Source organism: Podarcis liolepis, assembly GCF_965112155.1.
Source record: "Podarcis liolepis genome assembly, chromosome: 4".
In the NCBI taxonomy this organism is placed as follows: domain Eukaryota; kingdom Metazoa; phylum Chordata; class Lepidosauria; order Squamata; family Lacertidae; genus Podarcis; species Podarcis liolepis.
The window spans coordinates 106192476-106207636 of record NC_139558.1 but is presented as its reverse complement, the minus strand read 5'-3'; the positions used below and the strand labels follow the sequence as shown (position 1 = coordinate 106207636).

Below are 15161 nucleotides of genomic sequence, written 5' to 3'. Positions count from 1 at the left end.
TGTCCTGCTTTATATAAAAGTAAATTCCCTTATCATTTCGCTAAAATTTCTGTTACTAAAATAAAGTTGTGAACGTTTATTCAGACCCTGCCAGTCGTTGTTTCTGCAAATAACCTGTAAATGGTTCCCAAACTCTTTTAAAATCCTTTTTGTCCTTCTCTTGTAGTTTATCTGTTAGCTTAGCCAATTCTGCATAATTCATCAGTTTTTCTTACCATTGTTCTTTTGATGGTATTTCTTCCATCTTCCAATTTTGTACAGACAAGATATTTGCCGCTGTTGTAGCATACATAAATAATGTCCATTTTTCTTTTGGCAGCTCTTGATTTGAGATACCTAACAGAATGGCTTCAGGATGTTTACCAAAGTTCATTTTAAACATTTTTTTCAGTTCATTATATATCATTTCCCAATATTTTTTAATGCATTTGCATTCCCACCACATATGATAAAATGTTCTTTCCTTTTCTTGACATCTCCAGCATCTCTTATTTTCTTTCTTAAACATCTTTGCCATTTTCACTGGTGTGATATACCATCTATACATCATTTTCATGTAATTCTCTCTTAATAATATAGAATCTGTAAATTTTATATCAATTTTCCACAATTTTCCCCAACTTTCAAATTGAATGTTATGTCTCACATCCTGAGCACATTTAAACATGACTGATTTGACCTCTTCATCTTTGGTTTCCCACTCTAATAAAACACTATATGCTTTTTTAAACAAAATTGGATAAAGTTGGAAAAAGAAGAAGAATCCTCAATCTTTCTTCTAATTTCTTCATTACTGTAGCCTTTTCCACTTAATAGTACTATTTTACATCGCTTCTGGGTGTCTGGTCAACTCTTTCTGCCATTTCTTGAATTTTATTATGTTTTACAAACTCACTAAATGAAAAAAACACTAAATAAGCAACGAACGTGATAGACATCACATAACACACTGACAAAAGTCAACCTAAGCAAGTTGTGCTTCCTTTTTCTAGTTATTTGGCTGTAACCTTTGATAGAATACAGATAGGTACATTCTTGATTAAATTATCTTTACATTGATACATAATTTGTGGTATTACTCCAAACGAAGTGGTGTTACGAACCATAAAACATTTTTTCCTAAAAGGCTTCCACAGTTTTGGCCACTACTGTATATCAAACAAATCAACATTCAACAATCCATTAGAATATATTACTAAAAATGTTGGTTAATGACAACCAACAAAGGCAATGAACAAAGACCCAACACCCTTCAGTTCTTCTTGATTTGTGCATGAGGCTCTAATCCCTTTATTGTCCCCATTGCAGATTTTGATGAATTGGAAATCAAGAACAAGGGTGACCATGACAAAACCCCCGGAGAGGAGAAGCCACGCAAAAATTTGGAGTATGGAGAGAGCTGCAGTCAGAGCTCCCATTCCACTTCCCAACAAAGAATTCTTATTGGAAAGAAACCCTATCAGTGCGTGGAATGTGGAAAGAGCTTTAGCCAGAGAGGCCTTCTCACTAAGCATCAGAAAATTCATACAGGAGAGAAACCCTATCAGTGCTTTGAATGTGGAAAGAGCTACAGTAAGAGCTCCAGTCTCACTTGCCACCAAAGAATTCATAGAGGGGAGAAACCCTATCAGTGTGTAGAATGTGGAAAGAGCTTCAGGAAGAACGCCCATCTCACTTCCCATCAAAGAATTCATACAGGGGAGAAACCCTATCAGTGTGTGGAATGTGGAAAGAGCTTCAGGGTAAGATCCCATCTCACTTCCCACCAGAAAATTCATACAGGGGAGAAACCCTTTCAGTGCATTGAATGTGGAAAGAGCTTCAGGAAGAACGCCCATCTCACTTCCCATCAAAGAATTCATACAGGGGAGAAACCCTTTCAGTGCATTGAATGTGGAAAGAGCTTCAGGAAGAACGCCCATCTCACTTCCCATCAAAGAATTCATACAGGGGAGAAACCCTTTCAGTGCATTGAATGTGGAAAGAGCTTCAGGAAGAACGCCCATCTCACTTCCCATCAAAGAATTCATACAGGGGAGAAACCCTATCAGTGTGTGGAATGTGGAAAAAGCTTCAGGGTGAGATCCCATCTCACTTCTCATCAGAGAATTCATACAGGGGAGAAACCCTATCAGTGTGGGGAATGTGGAAAGAGCTTCAATGAGAACTCCAATCTCACTTCCCACCAGAAAATTCATACAGGGGAGAAACCCTTTCAGTGCATTGAATGTGGAAAGAGCTTCAGGAAGAACGTCCATCTCACTTCCCATCAAAGAATTCATACAGGGGAGAAACCCTATCAGTGTGTGGAATGTGGAAGGAGCTTCAGGGTGAGATCCCATCTCACTTTCCATCAGAGAATTCATACAGGGGAGAAACCCTATCAGTGTGTGGAATGTGGAAAGAGCTTCAGGGTAAGATCCCATCTCACTTCCCATCAGAGAATTCATACAGGGGAGAAACCCTATCAGTGTGGGGAATGTGGAAAGAGCTTCAATGAGAACTCCAATCTCACTTCCCACCAGAAAATTCATACAGGGGAGAAACCCTATCAGTGCGTGGAATGTGGAAAGAGCTTCAATCAGAGCTCCCATCTCACTAAGCATCAGAGAATTAATACAGGGGAGAAACCCTATCAGTGCGTGGAATGTGGAAAGAGCTTCAGTTTGCGTTCCCATCTCACTTCCCATCAGAGAATTCATACAGGGGAGAAACCCTATCAGTGTGCGGAATGTGGAAAGAGCTTCAGTCAGAGAAGCCATCTAACTTCCCATCAGATAATTCATACAGGGGAGAAACCCTATCAGTGCAGGGAATGTGGAAAGAGCTTCAGTACGAGCTCCTCTCTCACTTCCCATCAGAGAATTCATTCAGGAGAGAAACCCTATCAGTGTGTGGAATGTGGAAAGAGCTTCAGTACGAGCTCCTCTCTCACTAAGCATCAGAGAATTCATACAGGGGAGAAACCCTATCAGTGTGCGGAATGTGGAAAGAGCTTCAGTATGAGCTACCATCTCACTTCCCATCAAAGAATTCATACAGGGGAGAAACCCTATCAGTGCATGGAATGTGGAAAGACCTTCAGTCAGAGAGGCCATCTCACTAGGCATCAGAGAATTCATATAGGAGAGAAACCCTTTCAGTGCATGGAATGTGGAAAGAGCTTCAGGAAGAGCTTCAATCTCATTTCCCATCAGAGAATTCATGCAAAGGTTGGAAAAACCATTATACAGCTTTAGGAACCAGGCAAATCCGCACCTTGTTAACCAGGGCTTTTGCTGATTGACATCTAATGCCCTCTTAAAATGTGGTAGTGAGGGGGGTTACAGATGTGCATTTTGTGTTTTTATGTTGTCTTTTTATGTTGTAACCATCCTACGACATGTGGGAACAGAAGTCAACTCTTAGAGGCTGATGGGTCTTTGCCCCCCCAATAATATACAGTCATACCTTTTGTTACATTTGCTTCAGGTTACGTCTTTTCAGGTTGCATCCTGCGGCAACCCAGAAGTACCGGAAAGGGTTACTTCCAGGTTTCACCGCTCGCCATGCGCAGACGTGCAAAATGATGTCATGTGCAGATGTGGCGACTTGTGACCTTTGCATGCGCAGACACGGGTTGTGTTCCTTTCAGGTTGCAAAGAGGGCTCCAGAACAGATCCCGTTCGCAACCAGAAGTCCAACTGTATTTGATGGAGAAACCCCCAGTTGGTACATGTTGCCATTCCAATGGTGTGCATGCATCATGTGATTGATTGTGCAAGGCAGGCCTTACCTGGCCCCCCACCCATATTTTATTCAAGTTGGCACCACAGAGTTGGGTGGTATACAAATTAAATAAATACATAAATCGCCTTCCTTTGCACATATTCCAGCTTGACAATATCCTTATTTATTATCATTTTTTAAAATTTATGTGCCCTTCATCTGAAGATTTTACAACATAACCATACTGGATGAAAGCATGGCTTTCTCAAAAACAAGTCAAGCCCGAGAAATCTCTCCTCCCCCTTTTTTTTGGATGGAGTTACAAACTTTGTTGATCAGGGGAGAAGGATTTTGACAAAGTCCCCCGTGAAATTTTGGCAAGAAGCTGGTAAAATGTGGGCTGAACGAAGTAACTTTTGGGGGATTTGACTAACCGAACCCAAAGAGGACTCCTTCATGGTTCCTCGTCATCCTGGATAAAAGTGACAAGAGGGGTGCTGCTGGGTTCTGTCCTGGGCCCGTTGTTGTTCAACGTCTTTATAAATGACTTGGATGAGGGACCTGAGAGGGATACTCATGACATTTGCAGATGACACAAAACAGGGAGCAGAGGTCAACACAATAATCTTTATTGTCATTATCCCATGTCGCAGAAGGCAGAATCAGATCAAGGACATGAATTTTGTTGTTTAGCCGTTTAGTCGTGTCCGACTCTTCGTGACCCCCTGGACCAGAGCACGCCAGGCACTCCTGTCTTCCACTGCCTCCCGCAGTTTGGTCAAACTCATGCTGGTAGCTTCGAGAACACTCTCCAACCATCTCGTCCTCTGTCATCCCCTTCTCCTTGTGCCCTCCATCTTTCCCAGCATCAGGGTCTTTTCCAGGGAGTCTTCTCTTCTCATGAAGTGGTTAAAGTATTGGAGCCTCAGCTTCAGGATCTGTCCTTCCAGTGAGCACTCAGGGCTGATTTCGTTAAGAATGGATAGGTTTGACCTTCTTGCAGTCCATGGGACTCTCAAGAGTCTCCTCCAGCACCATAACTCAAAAGCATCAATTCTTCAGCGATCAGCCTTCATTATGGTCCAGCTCTCACTTCCATACATCACTACTGGGAAAACCATAGCTTTAACTATACGGATCTTTGTTGGCAAGGTGATGTCTCTGCTTTTTAAGATGCTGTCTAGGTTTGCCATCACCTTTCTCCCAAGAAGCAGGCGTCTTTTAATTTCGGGTGAATAGTACCACTATATTCATGTCCACTAATAGGACATGAATAGTACCACTTTATTCTGCCTTGGTCTGGCCCAACGTAGAATACTGTGTTCAGTTCTGGGCACCACAATTTTAAGTATCAAGAAGGTGTAACACAATCCATATTCCTTTTATAACACATGGCCAATGGTTATTGAATACATAAATTGTGAAGACTGTTGCAGGAATCCACCCAGCACTCATGGGAAAAGGTGGCCTGATCTTTTTTAAAATAATCAAATGAAACTTTAACACATGGCAGGATGAAAGTCTGCAATTCCATCAGAGAAGTTATTTGTTTTTTACTGTTGTAACCTTTGCTTTCTTTAAAATTATCTTTTACATCATGAAAATTGAAGTGAAGGACATGAGGCAGGAGCTGATAATGCAGGTGAGCTGTGCACATGTGAGCTGCAAGCAAGCTGCTGCCCAGCTCTGTGGAGGCTCCTTTTATTGACACAATATGCAAACCCAGGCAGATACATTTTGGGCTGTGACCTTTACACGTCTTCCAGTCCTGGGATCGTGGGGTGGTACAAAGCTATTTTGGCACCTGTTTCCACCGCGTCATTTTCCCCTTGCACAATGTATGACGAAGGAGACAAAGGTCTCAGAGACAAAGGTTACAGACAGGACACTGCAGACCACTGAGACCGCAAAAGGTTAGACAGAGGGCAAGATGTTCAGACAGCTGTGGCTTTATCTGTGGAGGGGAGTGTGCCCCGCACCCAGCGATCATTCTTACAAAAATAAAAGCATTTTTTTTAAAAAAAGGAGGTGGGGAAATCATGTATACTATTCTTGCATGTGTTTTATGTTATTTGCAGACTGTAACTCCCAGTGATTTCACATTATCGATGGGTTTCTTTGTATTCAGCACACATGATTGCAGGTGAGACTGAATAAAACACTTCCCAGGAAATTCCCTTTGACTGCATCTGTATTGTTTCAAATGTGATTTCACTTACAGATAAGAACAAATCATATTTATTGCTGACAAATCACACCACAGTCAGCTCATTAATCTCAACCCCAACAAACCCTGCGTTTAACAGGAGCAGCTGCTTTCTTCCCATTTCCTAGGTGGAAATAACTATAAGGAAGAAGGGAGAAAGACCCTTTCCCTCAACCTTTGGGGGCCTGGGGGGGGCTTCATTTCACCCCTTAGTCCTGCTCCTGAAAGCTTGGCAGATGTGGAGTATTTGCTCACACTCTGCCATGACTTAAAGATCAACATTTTATAAAAAATGGTATTGCAGTACTAAAAAGGCTCAAGAATGCCATTCCCTGTAGTAGCTTGAATTAACAATTAAGCATTTCTGCATGGGGAAATGATATACAGTGGTACCTCGGGTTACATACGCTTCAGGTTACAGCCTCCGCTAACCCAGAAATAGTACCTCGGGTTAAGAACTTTGCTTCAGGTTAAGAACAGTTTCAGGTTAAGAACGGACCTCCAGAAGGAATTATGTACTTAACCCGAGGTACCACTGTACTTGTGTATGTTTGTATAGCAGCATACATAAGAAAGTATTGGTCATTCACGATGAGAATAGGATTCATGCATTGGTGGGGGTGGGGCTAGATGACCCTGGGCTTCCCCCTTCTATCCCTCCCACTCCTGCCTGATGATGTAAAAGGATCCTTGGGGGGGGGGGTCCTGTCACAGCCCTGCGACATCCTGTTAATAAAGTGTGTGCCCAAAGACAGGTGAAATCATGTACGACCTCGAAGGTGAAAGAATGGTGTAAAATATGAGACTGTACTCTACAAATGAAAGAAACGCAATACAAATGAAATGAGGCAACAACACAGTTGAGTGTAACCGAAGGAAGGACTTGTGTGTCTCCGGGCCAGATTGTTGCCCTCAGGAGAGGGAGACCAGGAACCCCCCAAGCAGGACCGAAAGAGCCAGTCCCCCCCTTGGACACCCAAGAGCCAAAGGCCCCCCCAAAGGGACCGAGGGAGATGCTCAGAGCCCAGCCAAGAGCCAAAGGCCCCCCCCAAAAGGGACCAAGGGAGATGCTCAGAGCCCAGCCAAGAGCCAAAGGCCCCCCCCAAGGGACCGAGGGAGATGCTCAGCGCCCAGCCAAGAGCCAAAGGCCCCCCCAAAAAGGGACCGAGGGAGATGCTCAGAGCCCAGCCCAGAGCCAAAGGCCCCCCCCAAAAGGGACGGAGGGAGATGCTCAGAGCCCAGCCAAGAGCCAAAGGCCCCCCAAAAAAGGGACCGAGGGAGATGCTCAGAGCCCAGCCAAGAGCCAAAGGCCCCCCCCCCCAAAGAGACCGAGGGAGATGCTCAGAGCCCAGCCCAGAGCCAAAGGCCCCCCCCTAAGGGACCGAGGGAGATGCTCAGAGCCCAGCCAAGAGCCAAAGGCCCCCCCCAAAAGGGACCGAGGGAGATGCTCAGAGCCCAGCCAAGAGCCAAAGCCCCCCCCCAAAAGGGACCGAGGGAGATGCTCAGAGCCCAGCCAAGAGCCAAAGGCCCCCCCAAAAAAGGGACCGAGGGAGATGCTCAGAGCCCAGCCAAGAGCCAAAGGCCCCCCCCCAAAGGGACCATGGGAGATGCTCAGAGCCCAGCCAAGAGCCAAAGGCCCCCCCCAAAGGGACCGAGGGAGACGCTCAGAGCCCAGCCAAGAGCCAAAGGCCCCCCCCCCCAAAGGGACCATGGGAGATGCTCAGAGCCCAGCCAAGAGCCAAAGGCCCCCCCAAAAGAGACCGAGGGAGATGCTCAGAGCCCAGCCAAGAGCCAAAGGCCCCCCCCAAAGGGACCGAGGGAGATGCTCAGAGCCCAGCCAAGAGCCAAAGGCCCCCCCAAAAAAGGGACCGAGGGAGATGCTCAGAGCCCAGCCAAGAGCCAAAGGCCCCCCCCCCCAAAGGGACCATGGGAGATGCTCAGAGCCCAGCCAAGAGCCAAAGGCCCCCCCCAAAGGGACCGAGGGAGACGCTCAGAGCCCAGCCAAGAGCCAAAGGCCCCCCCAAAGGGACCAAGGGAGATGCTCAGAGCCCAGCCAAGAGCCAAAGGCCCCCCCAAAAGAGACCGAGGGAGATGCTCAGAGCCCAGCCAAGAGCCAAAGGCCCCCCCCCATAGGCGGAGCCAGGAGGAAGCTGCCCCCTTAGAGCCATTCAAAATGACAGAAAATAATAGAAATCAGAGTTCTGCCCTGGCTACGTGAGTGTGCAATGCGCGCGGGGGGGGGGGCCTGAGCTGGGGGGGACTCGGCTTGGCAAGGGTTAAAGGGAACCGAGCTGCCTTCCTAGAAAGGACAGGAAGCGGGGGGGGGGGGCAGGTCCTCCAGACCCAAGGCCCCTCCCTCCCCAGTCCTTTCCTGCTTCGATGTCTCTCCTGCAAGGGCTGCCTCGCTGTCCCCTCCTTGGATCTGGTGAGTCTCCTCTCTCTCTGGGATCTGGTGAGTCTCCTCTCTCTCTGGGATCTGGTGAGTCTCCTCTCTCTCTGGGATCTGGTGGGGGTCCCAAGGCTGCAGCAGGGGAGGGGGCCGGGGGGGGGGGGACCCCAAGTCAGGCAGGAGAGGGTCCTGCCAGGGAGGGGCCAGGTCTGCCACGCTCTCCTTCCTGCAGATCAGAGGATCCCAAACTCAGTTGGCCTTCCGCCCCCCCCTCAGAAAAACAATGACTCCCACGAAATCTCATTTCTTTAAACAAAGGAGTCCCATAGCACAACAGAGGAAACATGTGCAAATGGTTTTCCAAACTGGACGAGGAGGTGGACAACCAAACCCCCCCCCCCCGAAAAAAAGGGTGGGAGAGGAAGGCCAGGGATAAAGAGAGGGATCCCAGTTTCCCAGAGTCTGGCTGCTGCATTGGGGACCATTTTCCCAGTGTCTTCCAGTTCAGCTCCCCACTGAGGCCACTGCAGCAATCCCCTCGCTCCCAGAGCAGGGCATCCCAGGACCACATCGTCTCTCTCCCAAAGGGATTGTTGCTGGCAAAGCAGCCGGAAATGGGCGCTGCTACTCCCTGAGCCTCCAGGGACCTTGGCATCAATGGCTGTGTGTGTGTGAAGCCATCTAAGAGAATAATCATAATAAATTAGCTGCCTATATTTCAAGGGAGATGTATTTGGCCCCACCCACTTGGCCCTCAGGGGTTGGCCAGATACATACCTGGCCCTCAGAGCAAAGAAAAAGGGACCCCACCCTAGGAGTCTGTCTTGAGAGCGGCAGAGAGACCAAGTGCAAGAAAAGGAGACAGAAGCAGGGGGGAAATGTGCCCTGAAGTGGGGGTGGGGGGAGAACAAATCCTGAGGACCCCCGTAATAATAGTAATAATAATAATAATAATAATTTATTATTTATACCCCACCCATCTGGCTGGATTTCCCCAGCTACTCTGGGCGGCTCCCAAACAGAACACTAAGAACAGAATAAAACATTAAAAGTTTCCCTGAACAGGGCTGCCTTCAGATGTCTTCTAAAAGTCTGGTAGTTGTTCTCTTTGACATCTGATGGGAGGGCATTTCACAGGGCAGGCACCACTATTGAGAAGGCCCTCTGCCTGGTTCCCTGTAGCTTTGCTTCTCGCAGGGAGGGAACCGCCAGAAGGCCCTCGGCGCTGGACCTCAGTGTCCGGGTAGAACGATGGGGGTGGAGACGCTCCTTCAGGTATACTGGACCGAGGCCTTTTAGGGCTTTAAAGGTCAGCACCAACACTTTGAATTGTGCTCAGAAACGTCCTGGGAGCCAATGTAGGTCTTTCAAGACCGGTGTTAGGTCTTGAAAGACCAGCGAGTCCTCCACACCCGCCCGCCTCCTGTCCCCCAAAAACAGTACTTCTCTCTTGTCAGGATTCAACCGCACTTAGAGCGCATTGCATCCACATAGAACCAAGCATCCATTTTTCACAAAATACAAATGATTCCCTGGTCAGTCAGTTCTGACTTCACGCATTTACTGGAAGACAGGAGAAAACTGGCTGATTCACATTTTGCAATGCTATCTTCCTTCTAGGAGGGCTAGAGGCTGCTTCCTCCTCCTCCTCCTCTCCTTCCTCTTCTTCTCTCCACCTCCTCCGTCTTCTTTTTCAGAAGATATCTCATGGTTTGGTACAGTCCCACCCTGGTTCCTAGGAAGACTCATCCATGCTTCCTCAAGGGACATTTCTCTTCTTCGGACCTAAAAATTCTGTAACTAAACAATATTTGCTTTATAGGATTTGCTAGCACCTCATTAGCACAGGCAGAACTTGGCAGACGACCAAAGGGTTCCTTCCTTCCTTTACCACCGGGGCCTTGTAAAGACCCCAAGATCTCCTGCAACGATTTTGCAAAGTTTTTTGCAGATAAAATCACTCATATTCGGAAGGAGCTAGACACCACCGTGGGAGCAGGGCCGGGGCGGGAGAGTGCTAGAGCCCTGTCGGGTCAAGTTGCATGGAATCAATTTCAATCCGTTACCTCCGAGGATGTGGACAGGCTGCTTGGACGAGTGAAACCAACCACCTGTCTCCTTGATCCTTGCCCATCCTGGCTAATAAAAGCTAGCCGGGAAGGACTGGGCGATGGGCTTCGTGGGGTGGTGAATGCTTCCCTCCGTGAGGGAGCCTTCCCAGACCCGCTGAAAGAGGCGGTCTTTAAACCGCTTCTTAAAAAACCATCTTTATTGCGGCCACGATGGCCAACTATCGCCCAGTCTCAAATCTTCCATTCTTGGGCAAGGTGATTGAGCGAGTGGTTGCTGAACAACTCCAGGCACGCCTGGAGGATGCGGACCATTTGGATCCCTTCCAGTCGGGATTCAGGCCTCATCATGGGACTGAAACTGCCTTGGTTGCACTGGTTGATGATCTCTGGCGGGCTAGGGACAAAGGTGAGAGCTGTTTCCTAGTTCTGCTGGATCTCTCAGCGGCGTTTGATACCATCGACCATAACATCCTTCTGGACCGTCTTGAGGGGCTGGGAGCTGGGGGCACTGTTATACAGTGGTTTCGCTCCTTCCTCCTGGGCCGTGTTCAGAAAGTGGTGGTGGGGGATGAGTGTTCAGACCCCTGGGCTCTCACTTGTGGGGTGCCTCAGGGTTCTGTCCTCTCCCCCATGCTTTTCAACATCTATATGAAGCCACTGGGAGAGATCATCAGGGGGTTTGGGCTGGGTGTTCATCAGTATGCAGATGATACCCAGCTCTACCTCCCTTTCAAATCAGAACCAGTGAAGGCGGTGAAGGTCCTGTGTGAGTGCCTGGAGACGGTTGGAGAATCCTGACAAGACAGAAGTACTGGTTTTGGGGGACAGGGGGCGGGCTGGTGTAGAGGACTCCCTGGTCCTGAATGGGGTAACTGTGCCCCTGAAGGACCAGGTGCGCAGCCTGGGAGTCATTTTGGACTCACAGCTGTCCATGGAGGCACAGGTCAATTCTGTATCCAGGGCAGCTGTCTACCAACTCCACCTGGTACGCAGGCTGAGACCCTACCTGCCCGCGGACTGTCTCGCCAGAGTGGTGCATACTCTGGCTATCTCCAGCTTCGACTACTGCAATGCGCTCCACATGGGGCTACCTTTGAAGGTGACTCGGAAACTACAACTAATCCAGAATGCGGCAGCTAGACTGGTGACTGGGAGCGGCCGCCGAGACCATATAATGCCGGTCTTGAAAGACCTACATTGGCTCCCAGTACATTTCCGAGCACAATTCAAAGTGCTGGTGTTGACCTTGAAAGCCCTAAATGGCCTCGGCCCAGTATACCTGAAGGAGCGTCTCCACCCCCATCATTCTGCCTGGACGCTGAGGTCCAGCGCCGAGGGCCTTCTGGCGGTTCCCTCATTGCGAGAAGCAAAGCTACAGGGAACCAGGCAGAGGGCCTTCTCGGTAGTGGCGCCCGCCCTGTGGAACGCCCTCCCATCAGATGTCAAAGCGATAAACAACTACCTGACATTCAGAAGACATCTTAAGGCAGCCCTGTTCAGGGAAGTTTTTAATGTGTGATATTTTAGTGTTTTTTGGTTTCTATGGAAGCCGCCCAGAGTGGCTGGGGAAACCCAGCCAGATGGGCGTTGTACAAATAATAAATTATTATTATTATTTATTTTATTTATTATTATTATTATTATTCCAATTTCTTAGAGACTTCCTGAGAGCATAGATGGATGAGCAAGACTCAGCTGGCCCTGGAGTAGGAAGAGGCCATGCCATCCAAACTGGGAGCAGTGGGGGATTCTGGGGAAACTCTGTGCAGAAGTTCCTGGGTGAGGAGGACACCCTCCACTCAGAGGTGCAGAGCCAGCAGTTGAGGCAGTTCTGCTGCCAGGAGGCCAAAGGACCCCGAGAGGTTTGCAGCCGACTCTACTACCTTTGCCACCAGTGGCTGAAGCCAGAAAGGCACACGAAAGCTGAGATGCTGGACCTGGTGATCTTGGAGCAGTTCCTGGCTGTCCTTCCACTGGAGATGGAGAGCTGGGTGAGGGACTGTGGAGCGGAGACCAGTTCCCAGGCGGTGGCCCTGGCCGAAGGTTGCCTCCTGAGTCAGGCAGAGGAGAGAAAGCAGGTGAGAGAGACTTTCCTCTGGATACTCCCAAGGGGCTCCAAAAAGGATGGCGAATATCCCAAAATGTTCTACTGATGGCGCATTCTTTTTCTGGGAAGGCATCCATGGAATGAGATCTAACACCCTGAATGTTTTTGTCTTTGTCATTCTCTTTCTAATATTTCTCCCCATTCTCTGTTTTGTATCCTTGTTTCTTTTTCAGGGAAAGGATCTCTTTGCAGAAATGGACCTGGATTCCTGTGAGGCAGAGAGGCCTCCGTTGGACACCAGAGAGAGGCCACTGGGTAAGGAGGAAGGTGGCTTTTCTCCGTCTCATTCTTTTTTCCGTATAATGTCTGGGTCCTTTTCATCAGGTTTTTTTTTGGGGGGGGGGAGTTGGGAAAAAGGGTCGAGAGGAGGAGAGATGTATTTCTGCACGACTAACATATGAAATGGGCACAAATGTCCACCTGCACTTTTCTTTCTTGCAGATGGCAGAAGGATGCCGGCAGGACCTCCCTATCCACCTTTTCATGGCAGAAGGGAAGCAGTGGCTGTGGAACCAGATCAGGTCAGGGGAAGCTGCCTTGTGGGGACAGAGGCTGAGGGATGGAGGAATGTCATGGACTGGTTGGGCACAGAGGAATGGTGGGAGGAAGAAGCCGGGGAACCAGGAAGGGAAGACGTCTTAGAGCCCAAGGAGTGGAGGTGGAGGAAGGATGGGCAGTGAGAGGGGGAAGAGGGAGAAGCCTGGGAAGAGGAGGTGTCAGAAGCTGAAATGGTAACAGGGCTTATTGAGCTGGGAGACTCTGTGTCAGAATGCAGTGCAGAATCAGAGGCAGAAGAGGAAGGAGGCGAGTGGGAGGAGGGAGGTCGAGAGGCAGAGGTGAGTCAGGAGAAGGAGGAGCCACCGGGGGTCAGCATGACCTTGACAGAAGATTTGACAGAACCTCTTTAAACCAGCTGTACTCTGAAGGAATGACCCAAACCTTACAAACCTTCTGACTGTTTCATTTTCACAGAGAAGCTTCCGGAACCCTCTTGAATTACCGTATTTTTCACTCTATACGACACACTTTTTCCCCTCCAAAAATGAAGGGGGAAAGTGTGTGCGTCCTATGGAGCGAATGCAGGCTTTCGCTGAAGCCTGGAGCGCGAGAGAGGTCCCGGCGGACAGCTGCCTGCAGCCCGAAGCCCGGGGAGTGCGGCACTGTGCACCCCGGGCTTCGGGCAGCTCTCCACAAGTCTTCAGAGCCCGGTGGGAGTTCCTGCCGGGCTCCCAAGGCTTGCAGATAGCAGCCTGCTGTCCCCGAAGCCAAAAAAGTGAGACGGGGCGCTGCGCTGCCCTCTGTCTCGCTGTTCCAGCTTCGGGATGGCTGCGCAAAGCCTCTGCAGGGCGGCGGGGTGAAGGCACCCTGTCGCCCTGCGGAGGCTACAAAGGATGTCCCCGAAGCCTCAAGCCTTTGGAGTGCTCTTGAACGCACCATGAACGCACCTTGTTTTTGAGGGGGAGAACAAGAAAAAAATATTTTTTTTTCCAATTCTCCCCCTCCTATGGTCCGGTGCGTCCAAAAGAGCGAAAAATACGGTAACTAGAATAGGAAAGAGCTCTACATATCAGATCAATGCTTTCTCCTCTAAGAAATGCAGACTGACAATCCCCCCATTTATTAAGTGCAGGAAGTATTGATATGCAAAACACCTCTGGAAAAACATTGCATGTACACTTTCCTTCAACAAGAATAAATCCTAGCCTTTGGTTGGTAGACCTGCAGTTCACCAGCAGATGACACAGTCTGACCAGAAGCTTCTGTGAGCAGCAGAACAACATCCTGACTCCTAAAACTAAATGTTGTCCCTCACATTAGAAAACAAAAGGCTACCTATGAAACCTGACACAGTTAAGGAAAAAACACAACTCACTCATCAAAACAGCTATCTTATAAACTTTATCATCTTATCTTAGTTTGGTTAGCTTACTAATCGTATATAAACTCCACTCAAACATATAAACCAAGACCTGAAAACCTCGCTTTATAGCAAATCTCTCCAACAGAATATTCAACAGAGCACTTCTTTACCAGACCACATCAACAAACTTTGCCCTATATCATCTCACTTTTCAAATCTCTCCACACTAAAGAAACTTCCACCTAGACAACTAGTCCATTAATTGATTGACAGTGCAAACTGACAGACCCTCAGGGAATGAGCTGCTGTTCTCATTCAGCCTGTAACTCAGCCAAGACTGTGAATATTGTGTTCTTGCTGATAAAGAGTTAACTCCAGCTGTGAAGTGTGGGATTTCCTGCCCAGATAACTCTGTGACACCAGGCTTCTGAATGTTGACAGTAGGATTCATCTGTAGTTGATGTTTTCATGGAATTCTAGAGTTGAAAGGGACCCCAAGGGCCATCAAGTCCCACCCCCTGCATTGCAGGAGTCTCAGCTAGATCCTCCAAGACAGATGGCCATCCAAACTAGGCTTCTTTTATTTCTATATTCATCACTGAATGCTAAAATAGGCTTCTATGCAGTGGACAGACAAGAACAAATAGTGTCCAGGATTCACCTAGCCAGCCCCATCTGCTGCGAAATATAGCCTGCCCCCCATTCCTCCCCCTCTCCATGCCCCCTTGAACCCCTGGAATCTGGCTGTGGGGCACTGGGAAGGAATAGGACATGAGGAGAGGAGAAAGGGGATCCTTCCATCTGGGAAACTGGAATCC

The 15161-nt window shown here is 48.5% G+C and overlaps 3 protein-coding genes across 4 annotated transcripts in view; all 3 read left to right on the top strand.

Moving 5' to 3' along the window:
• Window positions 1-5884, top strand: part of LOC310705048 (uncharacterized protein) — a 61711-nt gene extending 55827 nt beyond the window's left edge. For both annotated transcript variants that reach the window (XM_083499362.1, XM_083499361.1), the window contains one exon: window positions 1309-5884. In XM_083499362.1, the coding sequence (XP_083355488.1) occupies window positions 1309-3239 (1931 nt within the window). In that variant the 3' untranslated portion in view covers window positions 3240-5884. The remainder of the gene's footprint in view (window positions 1-1308) is intronic.
• Window positions 1-15161, top strand: part of LOC310705058 (uncharacterized protein) — a 261167-nt gene that overhangs the window by 41996 nt on the left and 204010 nt on the right. The window contains exon 2 of the mRNA XM_083499392.1: window positions 12033-12453. Coding sequence (XP_083355518.1) covers window positions 12052-12453 — 402 coding nt within the window. The 5' untranslated portion in view covers window positions 12033-12051. The remainder of the gene's footprint in view (window positions 1-12032; window positions 12454-15161) is intronic.
• Window positions 12653-15161, top strand: part of LOC310705262 (uncharacterized protein) — a 31376-nt gene continuing 28867 nt past the window's right edge. Inside the window, exon 1 of the mRNA XM_083499863.1 lies at window positions 12653-12737. The gene's annotated coding sequence lies outside the window, so the exon portion shown is untranslated. The remainder of the gene's footprint in view (window positions 12738-15161) is intronic.